The sequence below is a fragment of the Apiotrichum porosum genome (assembly GCF_003942205.1).
Source record: "Apiotrichum porosum strain DSM 27194 chromosome Unknown scaffold_1, whole genome shotgun sequence".
In the NCBI taxonomy this organism is placed as follows: domain Eukaryota; kingdom Fungi; phylum Basidiomycota; class Tremellomycetes; order Trichosporonales; family Trichosporonaceae; genus Apiotrichum; species Apiotrichum porosum.
In genome coordinates, this window is record NW_021167108.1 from 3,052,469 (window position 1) to 3,072,104 (window position 19,636).

The 19,636-nt window shown below is 59.4% G+C and overlaps 6 protein-coding genes across 6 annotated transcripts; 3 read left to right on the forward strand and 3 right to left on the reverse strand.

The window, feature by feature from the left end:
* Positions 1-112: 112 nt before the first annotated feature.
* On the forward strand, positions 113-2,166 carry RFA1 (Replication factor A protein 1; the record flags this gene model as incomplete). Its single annotated transcript, XM_028616917.1, has 6 exons — positions 113-252; positions 324-464; positions 508-1,036; positions 1,101-1,753; positions 1,804-1,918; positions 1,972-2,166. The coding sequence occupies 6 exons, from the start codon at positions 113-115 to the stop codon at positions 2,164-2,166; spliced, it is 1,773 nt and encodes a 590-aa protein (XP_028480774.1).
* A 290-nt stretch (positions 2,167-2,456) lies between these two features.
* EHS24_001112 (uncharacterized protein) lies at positions 2,457-3,835 on the reverse strand (the record flags this gene model as incomplete). The annotated part of the gene is made up of 4 exons (XM_028616918.1): positions 2,457-3,208; positions 3,258-3,316; positions 3,367-3,607; positions 3,706-3,835. 4 exons carry the CDS (start codon positions 3,833-3,835, stop codon positions 2,457-2,459), a joined length of 1,182 nt encoding a protein of 393 aa, XP_028480775.1.
* A 461-nt stretch (positions 3,836-4,296) lies between these two features.
* EHS24_001113 (uncharacterized protein) lies at positions 4,297-7,471 on the reverse strand (the record flags this gene model as incomplete). The annotated part of the gene is made up of 5 exons (XM_028616919.1): positions 4,297-4,977; positions 5,021-5,356; positions 5,402-7,139; positions 7,181-7,371; positions 7,451-7,471. 5 exons carry the CDS (start codon positions 7,469-7,471, stop codon positions 4,297-4,299), a joined length of 2,967 nt encoding a protein of 988 aa, XP_028480776.1.
* Positions 7,472-8,006: 535 nt separating this feature from the next.
* EHS24_001114 (uncharacterized protein) lies at positions 8,007-13,022 on the forward strand (the record flags this gene model as incomplete). The annotated part of the gene is made up of 3 exons (XM_028616920.1): positions 8,007-9,900; positions 9,988-12,244; positions 12,296-13,022. 3 exons carry the CDS (start codon positions 8,007-8,009, stop codon positions 13,020-13,022), a joined length of 4,878 nt encoding a protein of 1,625 aa, XP_028480777.1.
* A 269-nt stretch (positions 13,023-13,291) lies between these two features.
* Positions 13,292-17,665, reverse strand: EHS24_001115 (uncharacterized protein; the record flags this gene model as incomplete). Its single annotated transcript, XM_028616921.1, has 1 exon — positions 13,292-17,665. One exon carries the CDS (start codon positions 17,663-17,665, stop codon positions 13,292-13,294), a length of 4,374 nt encoding a protein of 1,457 aa, XP_028480778.1.
* Positions 17,666-18,134: 469 nt separating this feature from the next.
* Positions 18,135-19,449, forward strand: SSU72 (RNA polymerase II subunit A C-terminal domain phosphatase; the record flags this gene model as incomplete). Its single annotated transcript, XM_028616922.1, has 6 exons — positions 18,135-18,343; positions 18,392-18,689; positions 18,737-18,768; positions 18,831-19,117; positions 19,158-19,276; positions 19,348-19,449. The coding sequence occupies 6 exons, from the start codon at positions 18,135-18,137 to the stop codon at positions 19,447-19,449; spliced, it is 1,047 nt and encodes a 348-aa protein (XP_028480779.1).
* Positions 19,450-19,636: the final 187 nt, after the last annotated feature.

The window sequence follows — 19,636 nt, forward strand, 5'->3', positions numbered from 1 at the left end:
CGACGCGTCGCGCCCAAATATGGGCAAGGGTCCAGTCCAGTCAACCACCCTCATCTTCTTGACAACACCTTTCCCCTTCATCTCTCTCCGCTTCCCATCATCATCAACAACAATGGCAAGCCCTCTCACCGCCGGCTTTTGCCAGCTCGTTCACGCGTCTGAGGACTCTCCCGAGGGTGTCAAGCCCACGCTCCAGGTCCTCAACGTCAAGCGCATCAACACCCCCAACAGCAGCGGCGCGGATCGCTACCGGTGAGTAGGCTCGCCTCAGCGCGACCCCACCATTTGGTCGCTTTGTTTTCATGCTGACATTGGTAACTCAGCGTCATCCTCTCCGATGGCTCCTACTTTATCCAGGCGATGCTCGCAACCCAGCTCAACGACTTCGTCGAGGACAATGAGCTCGACAAGAATGTCGTGATCAAGCTCACCAGCTTTGTCACCAACTCGATTAACAACCGCAAGTAAGTGGAGGCTTTAGTCACAACGACGTAAACTGACATGTAGGCTCATCATCATCCTCGGCTTTGAGATTGTTCCCTGGACTGGCGACAAGATTGGTTCCCCAGTCAACCTTGACCCCGCTGAGGCCGCTGCCGCTGCGCCTGCGCCCGCCGCCGCCGCCGCTGCCCCGGTGGCGAACCGTGGCAACGCGTCCAACGCTCGCCAGCAGCCTGCCCCCAACCGCCCTCGTGCCGGTGGCAACCGCGACATGGGTCCCATCTTCCCCATTGAAGGCCTGAGCCCGTACCAGAACAAGTGGACCATCAAGGCCCGTGTGACCCAAAAGACCGACATCAAGCACTGGTCCAACCAGCGCGGCGAGGGCAAGCTGTTTGCCGTCACGCTCATGGACGAGACCGGTGAGATTCGCGCCACGGGATTCAACGACCAGGTCGACGCCTTTTACAATGTTCTCGAGGAGGGCAAGGTCTTCTTCATCTCGAGGGCCAGGATCAACATTGCCAAGAAGCAGTTCAGCAGCGTCAACAACGAGTACGAGATTACCTTTGAGAGCGGAACCGAGATTGAGCCAGTGGGTGGCCCAACATTAGAACCTTGCTAACCACCACCAGTGTGATGACGACTCGGTCCCCCAGGTCAAGTACACCTTCAAGAGCATTGGCGACCTTGCCGATGTCCCTAAGGACGCCAACACCGACGTCATCGGTGTCGTTAAGGAGGTTCACGAGCTCACCTCGATCACTTCGAAGGCTACCCAGAAGCCGTTCGCCAAGCGCGACATTCTGCTCGTCGACCAGTCCGGCCAGAGTGTCCGCCTCACCCTCTGGGGTAAGACTGCCGAGACGTTCAGCCACGCGGACGAGCCTGTGATCGCGTTCAAGGGCGTCAAGGTCAGCGACTTTGGTGGCCGCTCTCTTTCCATGTTCAGCTCGGCCACCATGTCTGTCAACCCTGACATTCCCGAGGCCCACTCCCTGCGCGGCTGGTACGATGCCGAGGGCCGTAACAAGTCGTTCACCGCCTACAACAACTCGTTGGCTGGCACCGGCTCGGCTACCGTCAAGCCCTCGGAGATCAAGACCATTGGCCAGGCCAAGGACGAGCAGCTTGGTATGAGCGACAAGACCGACTACTTTACGACCACTGCCACCATCATGTTTATCAAGTCGGAGACATTCTCGTACCCTGCATGTGCCAACAAGGAGGGCTGCAACAAAAAGGTCATTGACGAGGGTGGCAGTTGGCGTTGCGAGAAGTGCGACCGCAGTTGGCCTGAGCCCATCCACCGGTGAGTTATGGTGTGGCTTATGGTGCGGATTATGGTGTCTAACTATCCAGCTACATTCTCTCGATGAACGTCATGGACCACACTGGCTCGTTCTGGATCACGGCGTTCAACGAGGTCGCGGACCAGATCATGGGCGTGACCGCCAACGACCTGATGAGGATGAAGGTAGGTACAGCTCTGCTTCTTTTTTGGAGTCTGCAGCTGACATTACCTTTCAGGAGGAGGGCGACCCCGCACTCGACAAGTACTTTACCAAGGCGGCTGCCAAGACCTGGAGCTTCCAGATGATGGCCAAGCAGGACACGTTCAACGACCAGGTCCGCGTGCGCTACCAGTGCCGTCGTATCAGCGCCATCGATTACCCCGCCGACAGCGCCCACCTCATCCAGCAAATCAACGCTATGTCCCTGTAGAAAACCTGATAGTAGCAAACCGTAGTGGCCTTGTAAGGATGCGGCCCACCCCGCACACACGCTCTCTCAATCTCCATGTAGTCTTTTCTTATGCTTCTCCTTTCTCTCGTCACAGTCGCTCGTTTCAAAAACATGCAAGATACCATTGCAGGGGTACAGAACAGAGGAAAAGGTGGTACAGACATGGCAAAGGAGGGCACAGCAGCATGCTGGCAAAGTTAAGGAAATAGGGGGCTGGGAAGCGCGCATGGGAGGGGGTAAGGGTAGGGGATGAACACGTTTTGGGGGCCTTACATGCCCTTCCAGCGCTCCATACGCTCCGTGAGCGCGCGCACCACCTCCTCCTGCACACGAGCCTTTACGCGCTTCTTCTCAGTATCCGAGAGTCCACCCTCGGCGAGCTCATGGTCGATCCTTCCGGGAGTGAGGTTGAGCGGGTTGAACGCGATTGTGCGTCCATCGCTGAGCGGAATCTCGGCAGAGGCGGAATCACCTTCTTCGCCGTGACCCTCGTCGTCGTCAGAGGTGCCGAGGTGCTGCTGGGCCTTGGACCGTGGCAGGGCAGCGCCGCCGCCTAGGCTCTGGCGGAAGATGAGGGAGGGGGCGCGCTTGACCTTGTGGTTGCGCTGCGAGGACGACTTGTCGGTTGCGCGCGACGAGGCAGATCGACTGGCGGCGAGAGCCTTGCGCTCCATTGCCTCGGGATCGGGAAGCTCGTCCTCGTCTTCTTCCTCCTCTTCACTCTCACTCTTTCCCTGGTCCAACTCGCTGTCGTCGTCGCCCGACTCGGTGTCGGCACCCAAATCGACAGGCGAGCCATTGGCGGAGAAGAAGCTCTCGTGACGCTTGGGCGCGCGAGGGTTCTTTGATGCTGGGGTCTTGGGGAGTAGAGGGTTGAAGACGTGGTCTTGCGGCAAGGTACTCGCACCGCTTGCGGCCGGGAGGGTGAGCTTGGTGAGCTTTGTCTTGCGGACGACACGGCGTTTCGAAGTCGATGTGGCTGGAGTGCCGCCGGCCGGCGTCTTGGTCGCCTTGGTGCGGGCTGCGTCGTTAGGCGCTGCTCAATTCGAGAATAAGCGGTGATCACTTACCAGACTTGGTGGAGCGGCGCGGCGTACTGCTTTCGAAAGGGCTCTGAACCTCGCGCTTGCTACAGTCCTGTCAGCATTTGTTCGTTGAACGTGCGCCCGAGTCACTTACCGCTTGGCAGCGGCGGCCAACTCTGCCGCCTGATCCCGCTCCGGGTGGTCATTCTGAAAGCGCTTCTCAGCCAGGGCGCGGTTTGTGTCGGCAAAGTTGCCCGCCCAGCAAGCCTCAAGCTCGCCAAGGGTCATGGTACGCATGGCGCGCGGGATCTTGAGCACTTCCGAATCCACGAGGGAGAGAAACGACGCGAGGGCAGCGTCGAGGTGGGCGCGCATGTCACGGGTGCGGTGGCCAACTGTGGGGTATGTTAGTGTTGGGTTCCATGCCGCACAGCATAGTGGTCCGGGACGGTGCAAACACCACACGACGGAGCAGGGCAGCTGTCGGGCTCACCTTCGAGATCAAAGTTGTCCAGCACGGCCTTCTTGCTCGCTGCCCCCGAGTTGGCAGCAGGCTTACGCTTGGGCGTAGCTGCAGTCTTGCTGGACGGAGTCGCCATTGGGCGGCGGGTCTTGGTGGACATTGTGGTTGACAGGTGAGTAATGGGTGGATGGATGGAGCGAAGTAGGAACGTTGCTTGGACCCCAGAGCCCGTCTCTGTTGTTGATTCAAGGGGGCAAAGTCAAGTCAGGCGCGTAGGACGGGAGTATTTGGGAGGGGTGGGGTTAAAGGGGGAGGGTCGGATAGGCACGGTAGCTTGTGGCGCCGATCGGGAGACATAACCACCACACAAGGCCCACCGACAGTCAGCCTAGAGCCTGCAGCCTGCAGCCAGGCGGTGAATGTTCTGCTGCCCGGTCCCTACAGCTAGGATCCCACACATCCTGCTTCTCCTGGTTGTTGTTTGTTGTTATTTATCATTTGTGGCACCATGTTAATAGTTGATTCTCCTTGCTCAGCGGCAGTTCCTCGCTCCTATCCAAATCTGACACAGTTGAGCATCACCGGACTGGTGTTCATACATGTGAGGTCCTATTCTACTATCTACCCAGTGGTCACATGCGCGTAGCTGCCATACAGCTCCTTGCGAACGGCAAAGTACGTGGCAGAGATGGCGCCCTCAATGACCACCTGACCTTCGGCAAGCTTACGGACAGCGACAATACTGCCTGCGGAGGGCTTCTTTTCGTCGCCGTCCGAACCGGAGCGAGCGAGCACGCCAGGTCCACAGACGAGCATACCCTCGCCGGCAAACTCGGCCGGGATAGAGAGTGCCGCCAAGCGGTTCTTGAGTGTCAAGAGCCTGAGGTCACCGATGAACAGGGATGAGGGGAGGGCGACCGGTGCCGCGGACATGGCCGGTGCTGGTGCGGGGGAGAGAGTCTTGTCGTCGTCGTCCTCCTCCTCGGCTGGCTTGTCCACCTCCATCTCCTCGTCCGCAACCTTGGTGGGCTCATCGGCAGCCTTGATCTCGTCCACGGTGGGCTTGACGTCTCCATCTTCCTCAATGACATTGGCGGCGGCCTCGGCTGCCTCGTCCTGTGCCTCCTCCACCATCGTCTCCGTGGCCGGATCCGCGGCAGGAGGCTCTGGCAGCTCCTCCTCGACCTTGACTTCGGGTTGGAGAGGCGGCAGCTGGACAGAGGACGCTTCGAGGGTCGGCACAGTCGACCCCGTGGCGAAGGCAAGCTTACCATCGACCATGGCGACTTCATAGCCCTCAAACTGAATTGTCAGCTCCGAACGAGCCAGCGAAGATCAAACTTACCTTGGACCACTTGCCGCTCAACAGAGCCGAGATGCTGTCACCGAGCTGGAGCGAGTAGCTCTGTACATGTTCACCAATACGAACAACATCGTTGGACGAAGGGTAGAACACGTCGGTGGTGATTGAGGCCGTGGACTTGAAGAACTCGAGCAGGGCGCGCGTAGATTCTTCCGTCGATTTGACGACGACAAGCTTACGAGGCTGGAGATCGGCAATGATGGTCTTGATGGCCTGACCGTCGTGCAGACCATCCATGTCGACATACTCGATGGATGCGTGCAAGTCGATGGTGACGTTGGCGCTCACAAACTTGGATGGAGGCTCTGGTGCTTGTTTCTGAAAACGTCAGCTGCGGTGGACAAGCGTCATGTTTCAACTAACCGCCTTCTCTTCCTCCTCCAGCTTGCGGCGCTTGGCCTCGCGGACTTCCTCAGTCTCGCCCTCTTCCTCAATCTCACGGCCCTTGCGGACCCACTGGCCAATGTCGAGACCCTCGCCGTACGAGTCGACCTTGCGACCCTTGGCAATATAGGGGAACATACGGAAACGGGCCATCTCGCCGACAGCTCCGCGGCCCGTACGCATCTGCTGACCCTTGACGAAAATGTCAAACGACATGGTACGGACGTCTTCGCCGTCACCGGCAAAGGCGTTGGCGCCCTCGGTACGTGTGATGGCGTCCATGCCGTCTGCACCGTCGCCGGCTTCCGAGTCGGAATCAGAATCAGACTCGAGGTCGTCGGCCTCGAGCATGCGCCGTGAGCGGTCGAGAGCCGCCTGGTGTGCTGCCTCGCGCTCCTTTTTCAGACGCTCTTCCTCCTGGAACGCCTCGAGCTCGGCGCCAGTCAGGGCCACTTTCGAGTCCATCTCAATGGTCAAGTCGCCCTCGAGCGTCTTGACCTCGCCGATCTTGCCCATGCCAAACTTGGCACTGTCGTCCTGCTGGTCTTCCCAGCGGTTGAAGAGGTCCCGAGCCAACGTGTCGTCCTCTCCGCGGTCGGTGAGGAGAACAACGTTTCCAGGTACCTGGGCCATGGACGAGAAGAGAACTCTTGATGGGCCGTGGGACATGGCGGGGGGGATGGCAAGGACCATTTTGGGCCTGTCCTCAGGGAAGGCTTTAAGAAGGTCGTCTGGAGTAGAGAAGAACTTGACATGGCTAAAGTCAAGAGCGCCATACTCGGATCCAAGTGCGTTGGCGGGTTGCCGCTTTTTCCTCTTGTTCTTGTTCCGTCCGTCCATGACAACGTCATCGGTACCCGATTCGCGTACAACACCGCCCATCCACTCGATCAAACTGCGCGCAAACGAGACCATGTCCTGTGCGGTGCGGCTAACGAGGCAGAGGGGGTAGTTCCAATCCGAATTCTTGCTTGCTGGGTTGAGCTTGAACGACCAATGTTGGTCTAGGAGAACCAGAAGCTCCAACAATCTTGGGGACGCGTCACATGGGAGGAGAACCGAGTTGCCAGATTGGAGTGTTGAAGTAACGATATCCAAAATGGCCGTTTCACGGTCACGACGCTTGGGGTTGACGACCTGACTGCGGTCGCCTTCCACAATGAGAAGGTCAGGTCGACGGATATCTTCTGCGTACCCTGCCAGTCCTCCTTGCCCAGTCACCATACCGTCAAGATGACGCTCGCCCGTGTGGTTCATGCCGACAGCGTACAGCACGGTACCGGATGTTGGCGAACGAATCTTGAAGAGCGTTCCACCAAGGACGTGTCCCGATGGGAAGGGCGTGAGCAGCAAATGTGACAAGTCGCCACCCAGATGCAGCGGCTGGTTGTAGCGAGTCGCCTTGATCCAGTCAAAGGCTTCGTGGATTTCCTCGATTGTTGGGACAAATGGTCCACGGAGAGGCTTCTTGCCCTTGTCGAGCACCACGGCACCATTGTCGTCAACCTCGAGTTCCTCGCCTTCAACGCCGGGAACAGGGCATTCGGAACGCCAGCTCTCGGCGTCTGCAAGGCATACCACGCGTCCCATCTCGACAGTAGGCTGAGTGGCGTAGACGGGGCACTTCAGACCCCAGTGCGCTCTGGCGTAGGGATAGAGGCCGAGATATGTCGTTGGCGAGTGCGACAAGAGGACAAGCGAGAGCGTAGGAGCCAACCTGGATGGTTAGTACGGTACGCATTAACTTTAAAACCTCACTCTCTGATCTTCTCCTCGTACTCCCAGTTGCCTGCTTCTGCGCTTGCGCGGTAGTCGCGCTGACCCATGTCGAGGAGGATACGCGCATCATCAAGCTGGAGAAAATAGGCGACGGGCTCCGTGGTAGATGACTCTGCAGCCGAGGAGGAGAGTGGTGTGAGGATAATCATGGCCGGCCGTCTTGTGACTGTCTGTGGGAGGCGGTCCGGCCTGTGGAGTGGAGAGGAAGGTGGGTGTGGATGTGGAGGATGTGATGCTCTCTGTACGTACCTCTGTGATCTGTGATCTCATGTAGCGAGGTGTGTGGGTATGGGTGACAGCGGGAGTATTTTTTGGACGGTGGCCGCCCGTGGGAATCTGGCCCCGCGCCCCCGCGCTGCGCGGCGGCCAAGAGCGGTGTGTGGCCTGGTGCTGGCTGGTGTGGTGATGAGAGAGCGCTGTGTGAGACACAGTCCAAGACGCCGTATGCCGTTTGATCTCTCTTGCTCGTCCAAGACACTGACACAATCCACCACCACACATTTCGCATTTTCATTCATCACAAGCTTCACATTCAACACACACACACACGCGTTCAACACGCGACACACGGCACACAACAGACATTCACCATCCACCCCCCCACACTCCCCCACCCGAAATCTGGACACGACATCTATTTCCTCTCATGCTGCGTTACCACCGCTCTTCGTAAAGAGTCCCCCCACCACCCCTCTCGTCCCCTCCTCCATCTCTCATCCTCTCTCATCGGTGATCCCTCCGCCACCGCCATCCACCACTTCATCGCCACTGCCTATTCCAGTCCTAACCATCCAACACGCCCCAAATGGCGTCGCCGGCGCACTTTCACGCGTCACCGACGCCGATACCATCGGCTGAGATTCGCTCGCAAGCAATCGCCAAGCTTAAACGTGCGGCCTCACTCCCGCGCACCCCAGATGGACGCCGCCCTCCTCCAACAGGTCAACTGAGGAGTGGTGGTGCGAGCACAAATCCCAGCACAGCAACGTCCGAAGAAAGCCATGCGCCGTCGGCCAACGCAGCCACCCCGTCACCGTCCCGTCTGATGAACGACTATGGGCATGAAGAGCTCTTGTCGGCAGGTCCCTCCATGTTTGGAGGAGCCCCAGTCATGCAGCGCTCAACGTCCGACTCGTCTTCCTTCCACATCCCAACACCTCCTCACGTCTATGGCTCGTCCAACGTGTCGCCATACTTTACGGCCCAACCATCGCCTGTGGGAGCCCCTGGGACAGATTGGGCAGCCTACCAGCTTGCACAGTCGTATTTGCCCTCCATCAGCCCTGTCACAGCCCCTCCTTCATCGTTCCCCCAAAGTCTACAGACTCCCACTGGACCTGGACGGAATACCCCAAGCCCCTTGCCGTCCTTGGGAGAACTCCGCACACTGTCGAGATCCAATTCGGCCATGGCTCGAGCCAAGGCCATGATGGCTCTCACAGGCCAGGCCAACCCTGATACACCGACACGCAGCACCAACTTGCCCACGCCAACGTCCTCTGATGAGGATATCACACTCGGAATTCCCGGCTCGCGCCTGACGCGCGCCGGCACTATTGGTGTGCCACGGATGTTTGGTATGCCTGCGGACGAGCCTGCGGTGGACACGACCACGAGTGTCGCCCCTGCAGTGGCCCCAATGGCTGATACGACACTCGACGTTCCCCGGCCACGCCTCCAACGCAGCTTCACGGTTTCTTCATCCAACATGGGCGAAGAGCGTCGCAGTGCAGTTGGTCGCCGGATGGTCGAGCGTCTTGCCGAGCGTCGCGCGGCTCGTCAGCAGGAGGAGGTGGAGGTGCGGCATCTCTGGGAGGAGCGACGAAAGACTCGGCCACCAGATGCCGATGGCAAGCAGCCTACTCAACCCGCTGAGGATGACGAAGAAGAGGACCCGAGCCCGATCCCGGTCCCCAACCTGGCCACGTTAACGCTCATGGTCCCGTCGGTCGACGCCACTTCTGCTTCGGCTCCCACAACGGGCATCCCAACCACCGTGCCTTCTCTGGGACCCTCGCTGGCAGCAAGCAGTGCCGACCGCACGCCGTCACGGAACACCGAGCGCTCAGATGAGGCGTTCGAGTACGAGTCACATCTTCGCAGAAGCCTGTCGAGCCGGACAGCGCGGGAAGTCATTGAACCGAGCCCTGAGGTTGCTATGCCAAGCCCATTGATAGAGGACGCAGCCGAGGGCGTCCACGGTTCAGTTTTCCAGCGCCAACAACAACCATCATTCACCCAGCCTTCCCTCGTGGGGCAAACCGCGCCACAGCTGTCATTTGGCCAGTCGTCGCCATTTGGTGACTCGTCGTTTGGCGACTCATTTGAATCATTTGAGCAGCGGCCGTCACAAGATCGGACATCATTTGAGCGACCATCCTCTGAGCAGTCATCATTCGAACAGCGTCCATCCCTCGAACTGCAGGACGATGAGCAGCTTCTTCGTCCTGTACAGCCATTTGCGAACGCCCACATGCGCCATGTGCCCCACGACTCAACATCCTCGGCAGGGACAGTCATGCCACCAGCCGCGGGCAACTCGCCGAGCAGTGAATCTACGGCCACTCTCGATAGCGCGGGTTTGTTCTACCGGCGTAGCCCTAGCAAGACGGCGGAACCTCCTATCGAGGAAGACGAAAGACTGAGCAGTTGGGATGACGACCACAACGTCGACTGGGTCACTGGCCCGCGCAGCCAAGGTGAGCACTTGACGTTTAGCAGACCAGAAGAGAGCTAACAGACAGGTCACCATGACTATTCGGACACCTATCATTACCAGGAGACAGTGTCCGCCGTGAGCCACGTTGGCCACAGCGGTCACGGCGCGGACACTGAGTCGCTCGGTCACATGAGAACCTCGCACGATATTCACGACCGATCCTCGAGCCGCATGTCGTGGGAGGAAATTGGATCGGTTGACGAGCACGAAGCTCAGGCAGATCAGCACCAGGGCAAAACGTCTGGCAGCTTTTCGCGCAAGAATGGTCGTGGCATGCTGAATGCTATGCGCAAGTATAGCCGTAGCGGGTCCATCACCAGCCAGGTCACCAGTCCTCCGGCCAGCCCCAACACTGGCTTCGCTGGCGCCTTTGCCCGCCGCGAGTCGGAGTCGTCGACATCCACCGGCCAACGCAGCGCCACTGTGGCCGCCCCGCGCGAGTCACCAACTGTCTCGAAGGGTGTCAAGCATCAAGCGTCCAACGGCTCGATTACCCCATCGTTTACCACTACGGGTCCTGCCGACACTGTCGCTTCGGCAAACAACCTCCTGATACAGCACCAGCTCGCCCACGCTCCTTCCCCTATCAGCTTCTTACCTCGCCCTGATATGAGCGATCCGCGCATCCACAACTCGAAGCTGTCGCCCTTCCCTGGTATTACCACTTTGGAACAAAAGCAGAGGAGCCGCAGTGGATCCGACTCCCGCGAGCAACCTCGGCTTGTGCAGCAGTTGTCAGACCCCACTGTCCCCACCAACCGTGCTGCGCCCGTTTCGGCCTCGTCGGATCGCGAATCGGCCGACGCTGCCAACGGTTCCACCAGGCGCCACTGGTTTGGCAAGGGCTCCATCTCTCGTGGCAGTGGTAGCGGGTCGGGCGGTCGCAGTCAGCAGAGCTCTCAGCATAGCCAAAGCACCAGCGAGGACTATCGCAATGGCAGTATGAGGCGATTGGCCACCGAGTCCCCCGTCGACGAAATGGACCCACTGTCCACCGCAAGGGGCAGGTTGTCCCCCGAGACGGCAAAGAACTCCAAGAACCGTCCCGAGATTCCGCAATACATGTTCAACCGCCGACGTGCGCCGCCTCCGCCCATCGAGCTGGGGTCGTCGAATGTGGAGTCGATCAACGGCGATGCCGCCCCCAAGCAGCTTGGCAACTCTGTCGCTGGTCTTGGAGACAGGTCGACCGAAGTCCTCAACCGCATGGACGCTGTCCTCGGCCTATCGGCTCAAGACCCTTCACGCCACGATTTCCTCGATGACCCCCCGCGCAAGCTTCTCCTCTCTCAGCAGGTGCTGCAGGTTGTCAACGTCAACACCGTCAAGGACAGGTACCTTTTCCTGTTCAATGACATTCTGGTCATTGCCAAGCCCGTGATCACAGTCGGCACACAAGCAACGCTGGACATGAAGTTTATCGTCAAGTCGGTTGTCGGTCTTGACAAGCTGGTCGTCTCGGGTCTCTCAGATGAGCCTACTGCCGAGCCTCCACGCCATCCGGCCGTCACCCAGTTTATTCAGGACTTTGGCGAGGACGCCCCCACTGCGGTCCAGCAGCTCATCGAACGCAGTGCGCTCAAGATTGACTCTGTCACCTTGTCCAGTCTCCTCTTCAAAACAGTTGAGCTGGACAAGTCCCAGATCGGTCAACTCTTGGCACATGACTCGCAGTTGCTCGAGGCTTTTGTGGACCGCTTCCAATTCAGCCAAGTGCGTATCGACGACGCTCTCCGCATGTTCCTCCTCGCCATCCGCTTGCCGACAAACCTGGCAGATGCCGAACCGATTCTGCGCGGTTTCGCTCACATATATTGCGATGCCAACAAGGGCAACGTCGAGTTTGACGGCAACCTGGCGGGCGAGCTGGTAATCTCTATGCTTGAGCTCAACGACATGCTTTACTCGACTTTTGGCTTTGCGTTCCCCAACCATGCTATCTCGCGCGACGCGTACGTCAACGGGTTCTATGCCAAGGACCCCGACGGGCTCGTTCCCGACGACCTCCTGGACGAGATTTACGTGTCCATTCGCTACGCCAAGCTCGTGCAGGGTCTCGCTCCCAGCGAGGCTCATCTTGCTCGTGATATCACCGTCACCCCTTCGCGCCTCCCAAGCAGGATCACGTACAACGAGTGGTCGGAGCGAATTGTTGTCGCCATCCCTCGTCCAGACCCTGCGTTCAAGGTTGAGTTCGTGGGCGAGGGCCTACAGTTTGACCCGCCCTTCCTCGACTTTACGGACAGCCACGAGGTATCGTTCCGCACTCGTGGCGTGTCTCTGGGTCCCAAGACGATGCTCTTTCACCGCACTGGAAATAATGCGTAAGTTGTTCTTAGGTCTTTCGATTCGTGCAACTTGTACTGATAAATCAGTGCACTCTATGCTGGCATTGGCAACGGTCGCTCGTTCAACGTCGAGCGTGCTTTCATGCGGCACACGTTCTACGTGCAGTTTGTCTCGCACTTGGGCAACCGCCGCAAATACTGCTTCTCCGTCCCCGACGCAGCGGCCCGCCAACGCTGGGGACAAATGCTCACTCGTCAAGTGTGGCTCACAACCGAGAAGAAGCAAGGCGCTGGAGCGCCCACGACGCACGCGCAGCGGGTCCGCCGCGCCGCCGAGGCCGTTAGCTTGCAGGTACTGCGCGACGCACTTATTCCTCCCGACGAGAACCCCGAAACAGCAGGTGGTGGTGCCCGCAAGCTGAGCCACACGGCCGCCCAGCGGGATCCTCATCGCGCAGCACGTGTTGCCAGTGTCTCGCTTGCATATGCCGCGAAGGCTGGTGGCGATGAAGCCGCCCTCGGCCCCCTCATCGCCACCAAGGGCAACAACCCGGACGCGACAGGCATGGTGGATCTGCAGACAGGCAAGGAGCTCGTACTCCTCTGTCGTCAGAACAGTCTGCTCCCTGGTGTCCTCGAGCTGCTCCAGAGCGGCACGGGTGCCCAGGCGACTGCTACTGCTCCAACATCTGCGCCGGGGTCAGCAACGGCGCCCGCATCGGCCATCCCCCACGCATCGCACCTCCAGCCAAGCGGAGTCCAGCCCCAGCGCTCGGCAGGCCTCAAGGCCATGATGCAAGACAGACGGTTGTGAGGAGGAGATGAGGAGGAAGAAGATGGTGTGGAGGAGATTCAATTTTGAAACGGAAAAGACGAAGAAAAATCCCTGTTCAATTCCCCTTTCACGTTGTTGTCATTGCATGGATCTTCCCCGCCTCTGTACATACACACACAGTCCCCCAAACCCTATGCACATTCACTGCAACACCTTGCTCGCTCGCTTGCTCTGAAACGAAAAACACATGATGCAGACTAGACTATGGACTATGCGAAAAACTCTCCTTCTACTCCTTTTCCCTCTTTTCATGCTATCCTAGCCACGCGCTTCATCCCCTTGGTACGCAGTTCGACGGCGTGGCGCAGCTGCTTCGATGCAGCCTGTGTCGCCGGGTCCGTCTTCTCGTCCCCCTCGTCGGTAGCAGCGAGGACCCTGTCAATGAGGTTGTACGGCACATCGACGGCGCTGGGCTTGTCGGCCTGGATAAGGTCTGGGGGCGTGACGCGAGACAGCACCTCGGCAGTCCACCCGACGGCCTCGCGCACCCATCCAAAGGACAGGGCGCGCGAGATCCATCCCTCGGGGTCGCGCGAGAGCTCGCTGTCCACCAGCCACGCGGGCACTTGCCAGCCCGAGTTGGCGTCCTCGTTGAGCCCGAAGAACACGTCGGCAACAGTGTCCGTGTACTTGAACTCGGTCTTGAGCGAGTCGTGGCGCTCGAGGGCGATCTGGAGGTATCGCAACGCCAAAGCCGCGGGCGGGCCACGCAGACGAGCGGTGACTGGGGACGAGGCCAAAAAGGCAGCGGCGGGGTTGTCGAGCTTGACGCCGGGCATGCGCGCGAGCTCGACGCAGCGGGTCGCCAGGGTCGCAAACAGGTCGGTCATGTCGACGCCCATGGCAGCCGCAGAAGACTGGGCCTGGTCGAACATGGAGCGCTGGGTGAAGAAGCCCACAATCTCCTCAGAGGAGAGGGAGACGCCGTGGTCGTACAGGTCGGGAATCTGCTGGCAGAGACGGAGCTGCGAGACGACAGCAGTGTACTCGCCACGAATGTCGTCCAGGGTCACAATGCTGACGGGGCGGTTATCGATCGAAAACTCGTCGTTGGGAATGTACTTTGTCACACGGCGACGCTTTTGGCTCTGCTGTGAGTCACGCGCAGAGTTGACCGAGATCCAGGCATTGCGTTTGTCGACAAGGGCGAGAGCGTTGATGGCCGCAAGGTAGCTCTGGGCGCGCATGGCCGACAGCTCGAAGGCAGACACCCTGGAAGTACTGGCCTCGGCGAAGCGCTGGCCCTGAGCGTACATGATCTCGCCAGCGGAACGGTAGTCGCCACGCGAAATGTGCCAAGAGTAGAGCACCTTGTAGTAGTTGGGAGTGCGGAGGGGGTCCGAGTTGCGCGCCTTGAAGTTGAGGCGCTCCTCGACGTCCTTTTGGAACCCAATGAAGCCAAGGCGGTTGAGACGGCCGACCTGGTTGGACTCGCACATGGCCGAGATGAGCTGGCCAAGGAGGTCGCGCTTAATGTTGTGGAACGGCGCACTGGTGATAGTCGAGTAGGCGTCCTCGTATTGTCCAAGGGCAATGTAGGCAAGGAAGACACGAGTCCAAATGTCGCGGGTATTGATGTCGCCAGACTCAATGGATTGCAATGCGAGTGTGCCAAAGCGAGCAACGGGGCCTTCGAGCCCATACTCGTCCACAACGGCCATGACGCGGCGGTAGTACTCGCCAAGACCCTTCTTGCCAACACAAGTGGGCATCACAGCCGCGAGCGAACCGTCATGGGTTCCAGCAGCAGCCAGCTCGAGGTGACGAACACCCTCGTCAATCTCGTCAGCCTCGAGGAGCGCGCGGCCTCGAACAAACGCAAGGCCCGAGGAGAGAGGGTACAGCTCGGTCATTTCGCGTGCGACCATAGAGTGGCCATCGGCGAGAGCGGCGTAAGCAAGTTTGACATCGGGAACGCGGGGCTCAATGTCGATCTGGTTCTCCTTCAAAAGGCCAAGCTGGCCAAGGAAGGCGGACGCAGAGTCGGACAGGCGCGCAACAGTGTCGACCGGAACAGGCTGGGGGAGGACGCGAGCGAGGAGAGAATGCATGAGCGAGTAAGCGGTGTCGTAACCGTCAACGTCGGTGGGCTCGTCGTCGCCCTCACGCATCCTGAGGCTGTCAAACTCGGCGAGAACGTCGTCGTTACCACGCAGGCGCTTCGCCTGGCGACGCGCACGCGCACGCTCAGCGGCCTCCTCACCAGTCTGCTCCGACAGCCACTGCAGCACGCGGTACCGGTGGTACACGGCCAGTGCGCGCGCCAGAGTCTCGATGAGCTCCTCGGCCTCGTCGTCCTCAGAGGACAAGTCGGGGGACACAGACAGGTAGTAGAGAGCAATCAGGAGGACGTCACGGGCAAAGGTGTGGCGAGCGGCAATGGTAGCCATGATGGTCGAGGTGAGGAGGGCATTGCCAAATCCAGAGTATGCCCAGGCATCGACAACCTTCTCAGTCGACATGGGAGGAGGCGCCGAGGTAAGAATGTCCAGGGCGTCGGACAGTGTGCGTGAAACTGAGGTCGACTCGGAAAGGGCAAGCTGAAGGTTGTCACGGTCCTCCTGCTTGAGGAACGGGTCGACACGCTCGTCCCATACACGGCCGGCGAGGCTCTCTACTGGCTCTTGAAGGCAGACGGCAAGCTCACCGTCAAGAGTGTCAACAAGGGCGTCGAGAGCCGATCCAATGGCACCCTCGACCTCGCCGTTCTGAAGGGCAGCAGTCAAGGACTCGCCAGCGACGGCCATGCCGCACAGAGCGCGGCGGGCTTGGGGGGCAGCGAGGTTGGGGTACGAAGAGACGAGCGAACCCTCAGGCAGGGTCTGGAACTCGCCAGCTTCCATAGTCGACTGGCCGAGGTGAACGAGAACGCCAGGCGCGTCCTCGTGGATGGGAACGGAAGCACCGTCACGATCAAGGATGAGCAGCTGACCGTTGACAGACGACGACGCCACGGGCCAGCGGGCCTGCTTGTCCAGTTCACGCACACGAGCCCAAATACCCTGCCACTGCTGCTTCAGGTCCTTGCGGAACTGGGCAACCTCGGGGGCACCGGTCTGGCTGCTCGTACCCATGTGCAGGGCCGAGCCCACAGCCGCCTCAAAGCGCTTCGAGAGCGAGGGGTAGACGCTGGTGTGCAGGCGGTCCTGGTAAGGAAGGGGGAGCTGGTCAATGTACTCGTCGAGAGCCGTGACGAGAGTGAGCTCGGAGAAACGACCCGGGTAGAAGAGGTGGGCGAGGAACTGGGCGGTAATGTCCGAGTTGTTGTACGGGTCCGTGGGGTCGGCAGCCTCGAGATCAATGAGATTGTCAAAGTAGGTGTTGTCGTAACGCTCAACACGGGTGTCAATCGATGCCTTTTGCCAGTCGAGAACCATACGAGCACGCGATGGGGGTTGGTGGTACGTGGTAAACTGGAGAATGTCATTGACGAGGACAGAGTCGGCCGAAAGTGTGCCCTTCGAGTCCCAGACAGCCCACAGTCGCCAGCCGTCGGCACCATCCTTCCTAGTCGGTGGCTGGATCTCGAAACCGCGCAGCTCGCTGCCAGCAGAACCAGACGAGCCAGGACGCTCGCCGGCGTATTCGAGGTCATTGGCACCGTGTGACGTGTTGGCAGCGCGGTAAAAGACAAAAGTACCTGGAACGGAGGGGTCGTAAGGGGTGGGGACGAAGACTACCACAATGTGCGAACAGCGGGAGGAAGGCGATGGGTGGGCGATGACGCGGATGAGAGAAGGAGTAGCCTCGTGCGAGGGCGCCAGCTTGGAGGCAGAGCCGTTCTGGATAAGGTCGGTGGACGAGATGCGGACGTCGAGCGTCTTGAGACACTGGCCCGTCACGGCCGACCATGTTCGGAGCTTTGAGTCGCGCGAGTACGTGTAGAGCACGGGGATCTGGTCCTGGTACTCGTACTTTGCAATCGAAGTTACAAGCTCATCGGTCGCGCGTGAGAAGAACCGTAACCTCGAGGCGCCACGGTGCTGCGATTCGGACCAGAAGGGCTGATCGGGACTGGAGGAGGGCGAGCGGACAGCTTTGACGATGCCACCGTCGGCACAGCCAAGGATGACGGTGTCCTCGTTTGTGACGGCCCACGAGCCAATGTCGCCAACGGAGCTAAGAACATCGGGGTCAATCTCCCACTCCTCCACCCACTCGCCGTCCTTGGTGGTAAAGACAACGCGGTCACCCCTGTCCGTGAACGACTGAATGTTGAAGCTCAAGCGGTAGATGACGTTGGTCTCGGTGAGGACAACAATCACCAGCTGCCCCAAGCGGACCGACGGCACGATGCAGCCGTCGGCGAGGGGGCGAAGCGCGTCGGGGAAGAGGATGCGGATGATGGAGGGGTCCTCAATAGTACGATCACGAGTGACGACTGGCGAGAGGGAGCGGAGCTCGAGAGCATAACCGTTGTGGACAACACGGGCGAGGGTGGCTGTCCTTGGATCAAAGGCGGCGCTCACGGCGTGATCGGGGTGGAGCGGAGCAGAATAGATCTCTGTAGAGTCTGCAAAGGGACGCTCAGACGGCACCGAGACCTCGGCCACTGGTCCCGGCACCGTTGGGAGTGCTGGGAGATGGGCGTGTACGAGCGAGTGCGGGGAGTAGAGCGACATGTTTGGCAAGCGCTGCTCGCGGCGGCAGCTCGCAGGGAGATGGGTGGTCGCTGCCCAGGAGGTTTGGAAGGCGATGGGCTGTCTCTTGGATGACCTATAGTCGCGGAGAGGCCCTGTACGCTGTTGGGTGTTGTTGGTGATGACGACGGTGTTGCCAGAAGATGTCCACAATGGTTGTTGAAAACCCAGCCCAAGACGCATCATCCACCGCCCGCATATTTGCTTCCGCCGGTGCTTGTACCGCACTCACTACTTGTGTTTCGGTTGCCCATCAAGCGTCCTGCTCGTCCGTCCAGTCCAACATCGAGCTCCAATCATCCACATCCAACAGTCTAGACCATCAGGTTTAGGTTCCAGATTGGTAGTTACAGTGAGTTGGCTGAAAAGATTGAGGCTGGAGACAGTCTCGCGGCAAACAGCGGGTGAACAGCGCTCACCTCTCTCCTCTAGGAAGTTTCCTGCAGTAGCCATGGACCCGCGCCGACGTGACCCCCGTCAGAGGGGCAACGCCCCGTATGGTGGGCAGCAGGGCTATGGTGGTGGTGGTGGCGGAGCTGCTGCCCCTCCCAACCAGTACGGTGGCGCGCAGGGCGGCGGTTACGGCGGTGGTGGACGCGCACCAGCAGCACCGTCCTCGCAACAATATCCTCCTTACCAGGCTGCCAACAACGATCCTAGGTACGGACGGGGACCTCCATCAGGTTCATCGCCATACCCACCCTTCAGCGACCCCCGTATGCGCAACCAGGGTGGCACTGGTACCCCTCCTTACCCACCACCGTCTGATCCCCGTCGCCGTCAAGACGACATCCGCTCTGCTCCATCGGACCCTCGCGCTCGAGGACGAGTCACATCAGACTCTTACGCTTCAACACCACCTCAAAGTGGATCTAACGACTACCGGTCGCCTGTGCCACCTCAAGTATCCGAGGTGACTCGCACCAACGGCGCAGCCAACGACGTGGACACCTCCACTGCCATCCGGCAACGGCCTCTGTTCTGCGTTGTTTGTGCCAGTAACAACGTGAGTTTTGCAGCTTCAGCCATGATTCACCCGCTGACATGACGTAGAACCGTTCCATGGAGGCACATAAGGTGTTGAAGTGAGTTTTGACGGAACGCATCTTCACCTAGGTGGTGTCAAATGGCTAACCCCTTCTTCCAGTGCCGCTGGTGTGCGCGTGATCTCGGCCGGCACTGGCTCTGCTGTCCGTTTGCCTGGCCCTGCGATTGACAAGCCGAATGTGTATGGCTTTGGCACCCCTTACGACGTCATCTACAAGGACCTCGAGTCCAAGGACCCAAAGCTCTACACTGCCAACGGCCTGTTGCCAATGCTTGACCGCAACCGCAAGGTGAAGCTGGCCCCGCAGAAGTGGCAAGAGATGAAGTCGATTCTCGCCGACGTCGTCATTACTTGCGAGGAGCGCTGCTACGACGCAGTGTGCGAGGGTAAGTTACCCGTTTTGAGAAGTGGAACCTAACTTTGCAGATCTCCTTCTGCGAGGTGGCGAGTACAACCGTTCAATCCATGTCATCAATGTGGAAATTAAGGACAACCCCGAGGAAGCTCACATTGCTGGCAAGTCGATTCTCGAGTTGGCGCAAAACGTACGTACTCTGTCGCCTGAGCGTGACGTTATTCGTTACACCAGTTGTCAGAACGCTGACCTGTGTGACAGATTGAGAAATCACGCAACCTGGATGCTGAAATCGACGGCATTCTTGTTCGCCACGCCGACAAGCACCCTCATGCGCTCCTGCACACAGTACAGTTCTTTTAATCTGTAGCCCCCGCAAAGAGTGGATAATGTGGTGTTGGTGGATGCATATGTGTAAGAAGCGCGATCTGTTGGTGCAGTGAGAGCGACTGGAGTAGGGCCATCCATCGCACCTGCCAAAGACCTTGGTGCAACGTACATTGAACCCAACTGCCAGTCTGAAATCTCCCAACTTGTGGCGCCCCGCTGA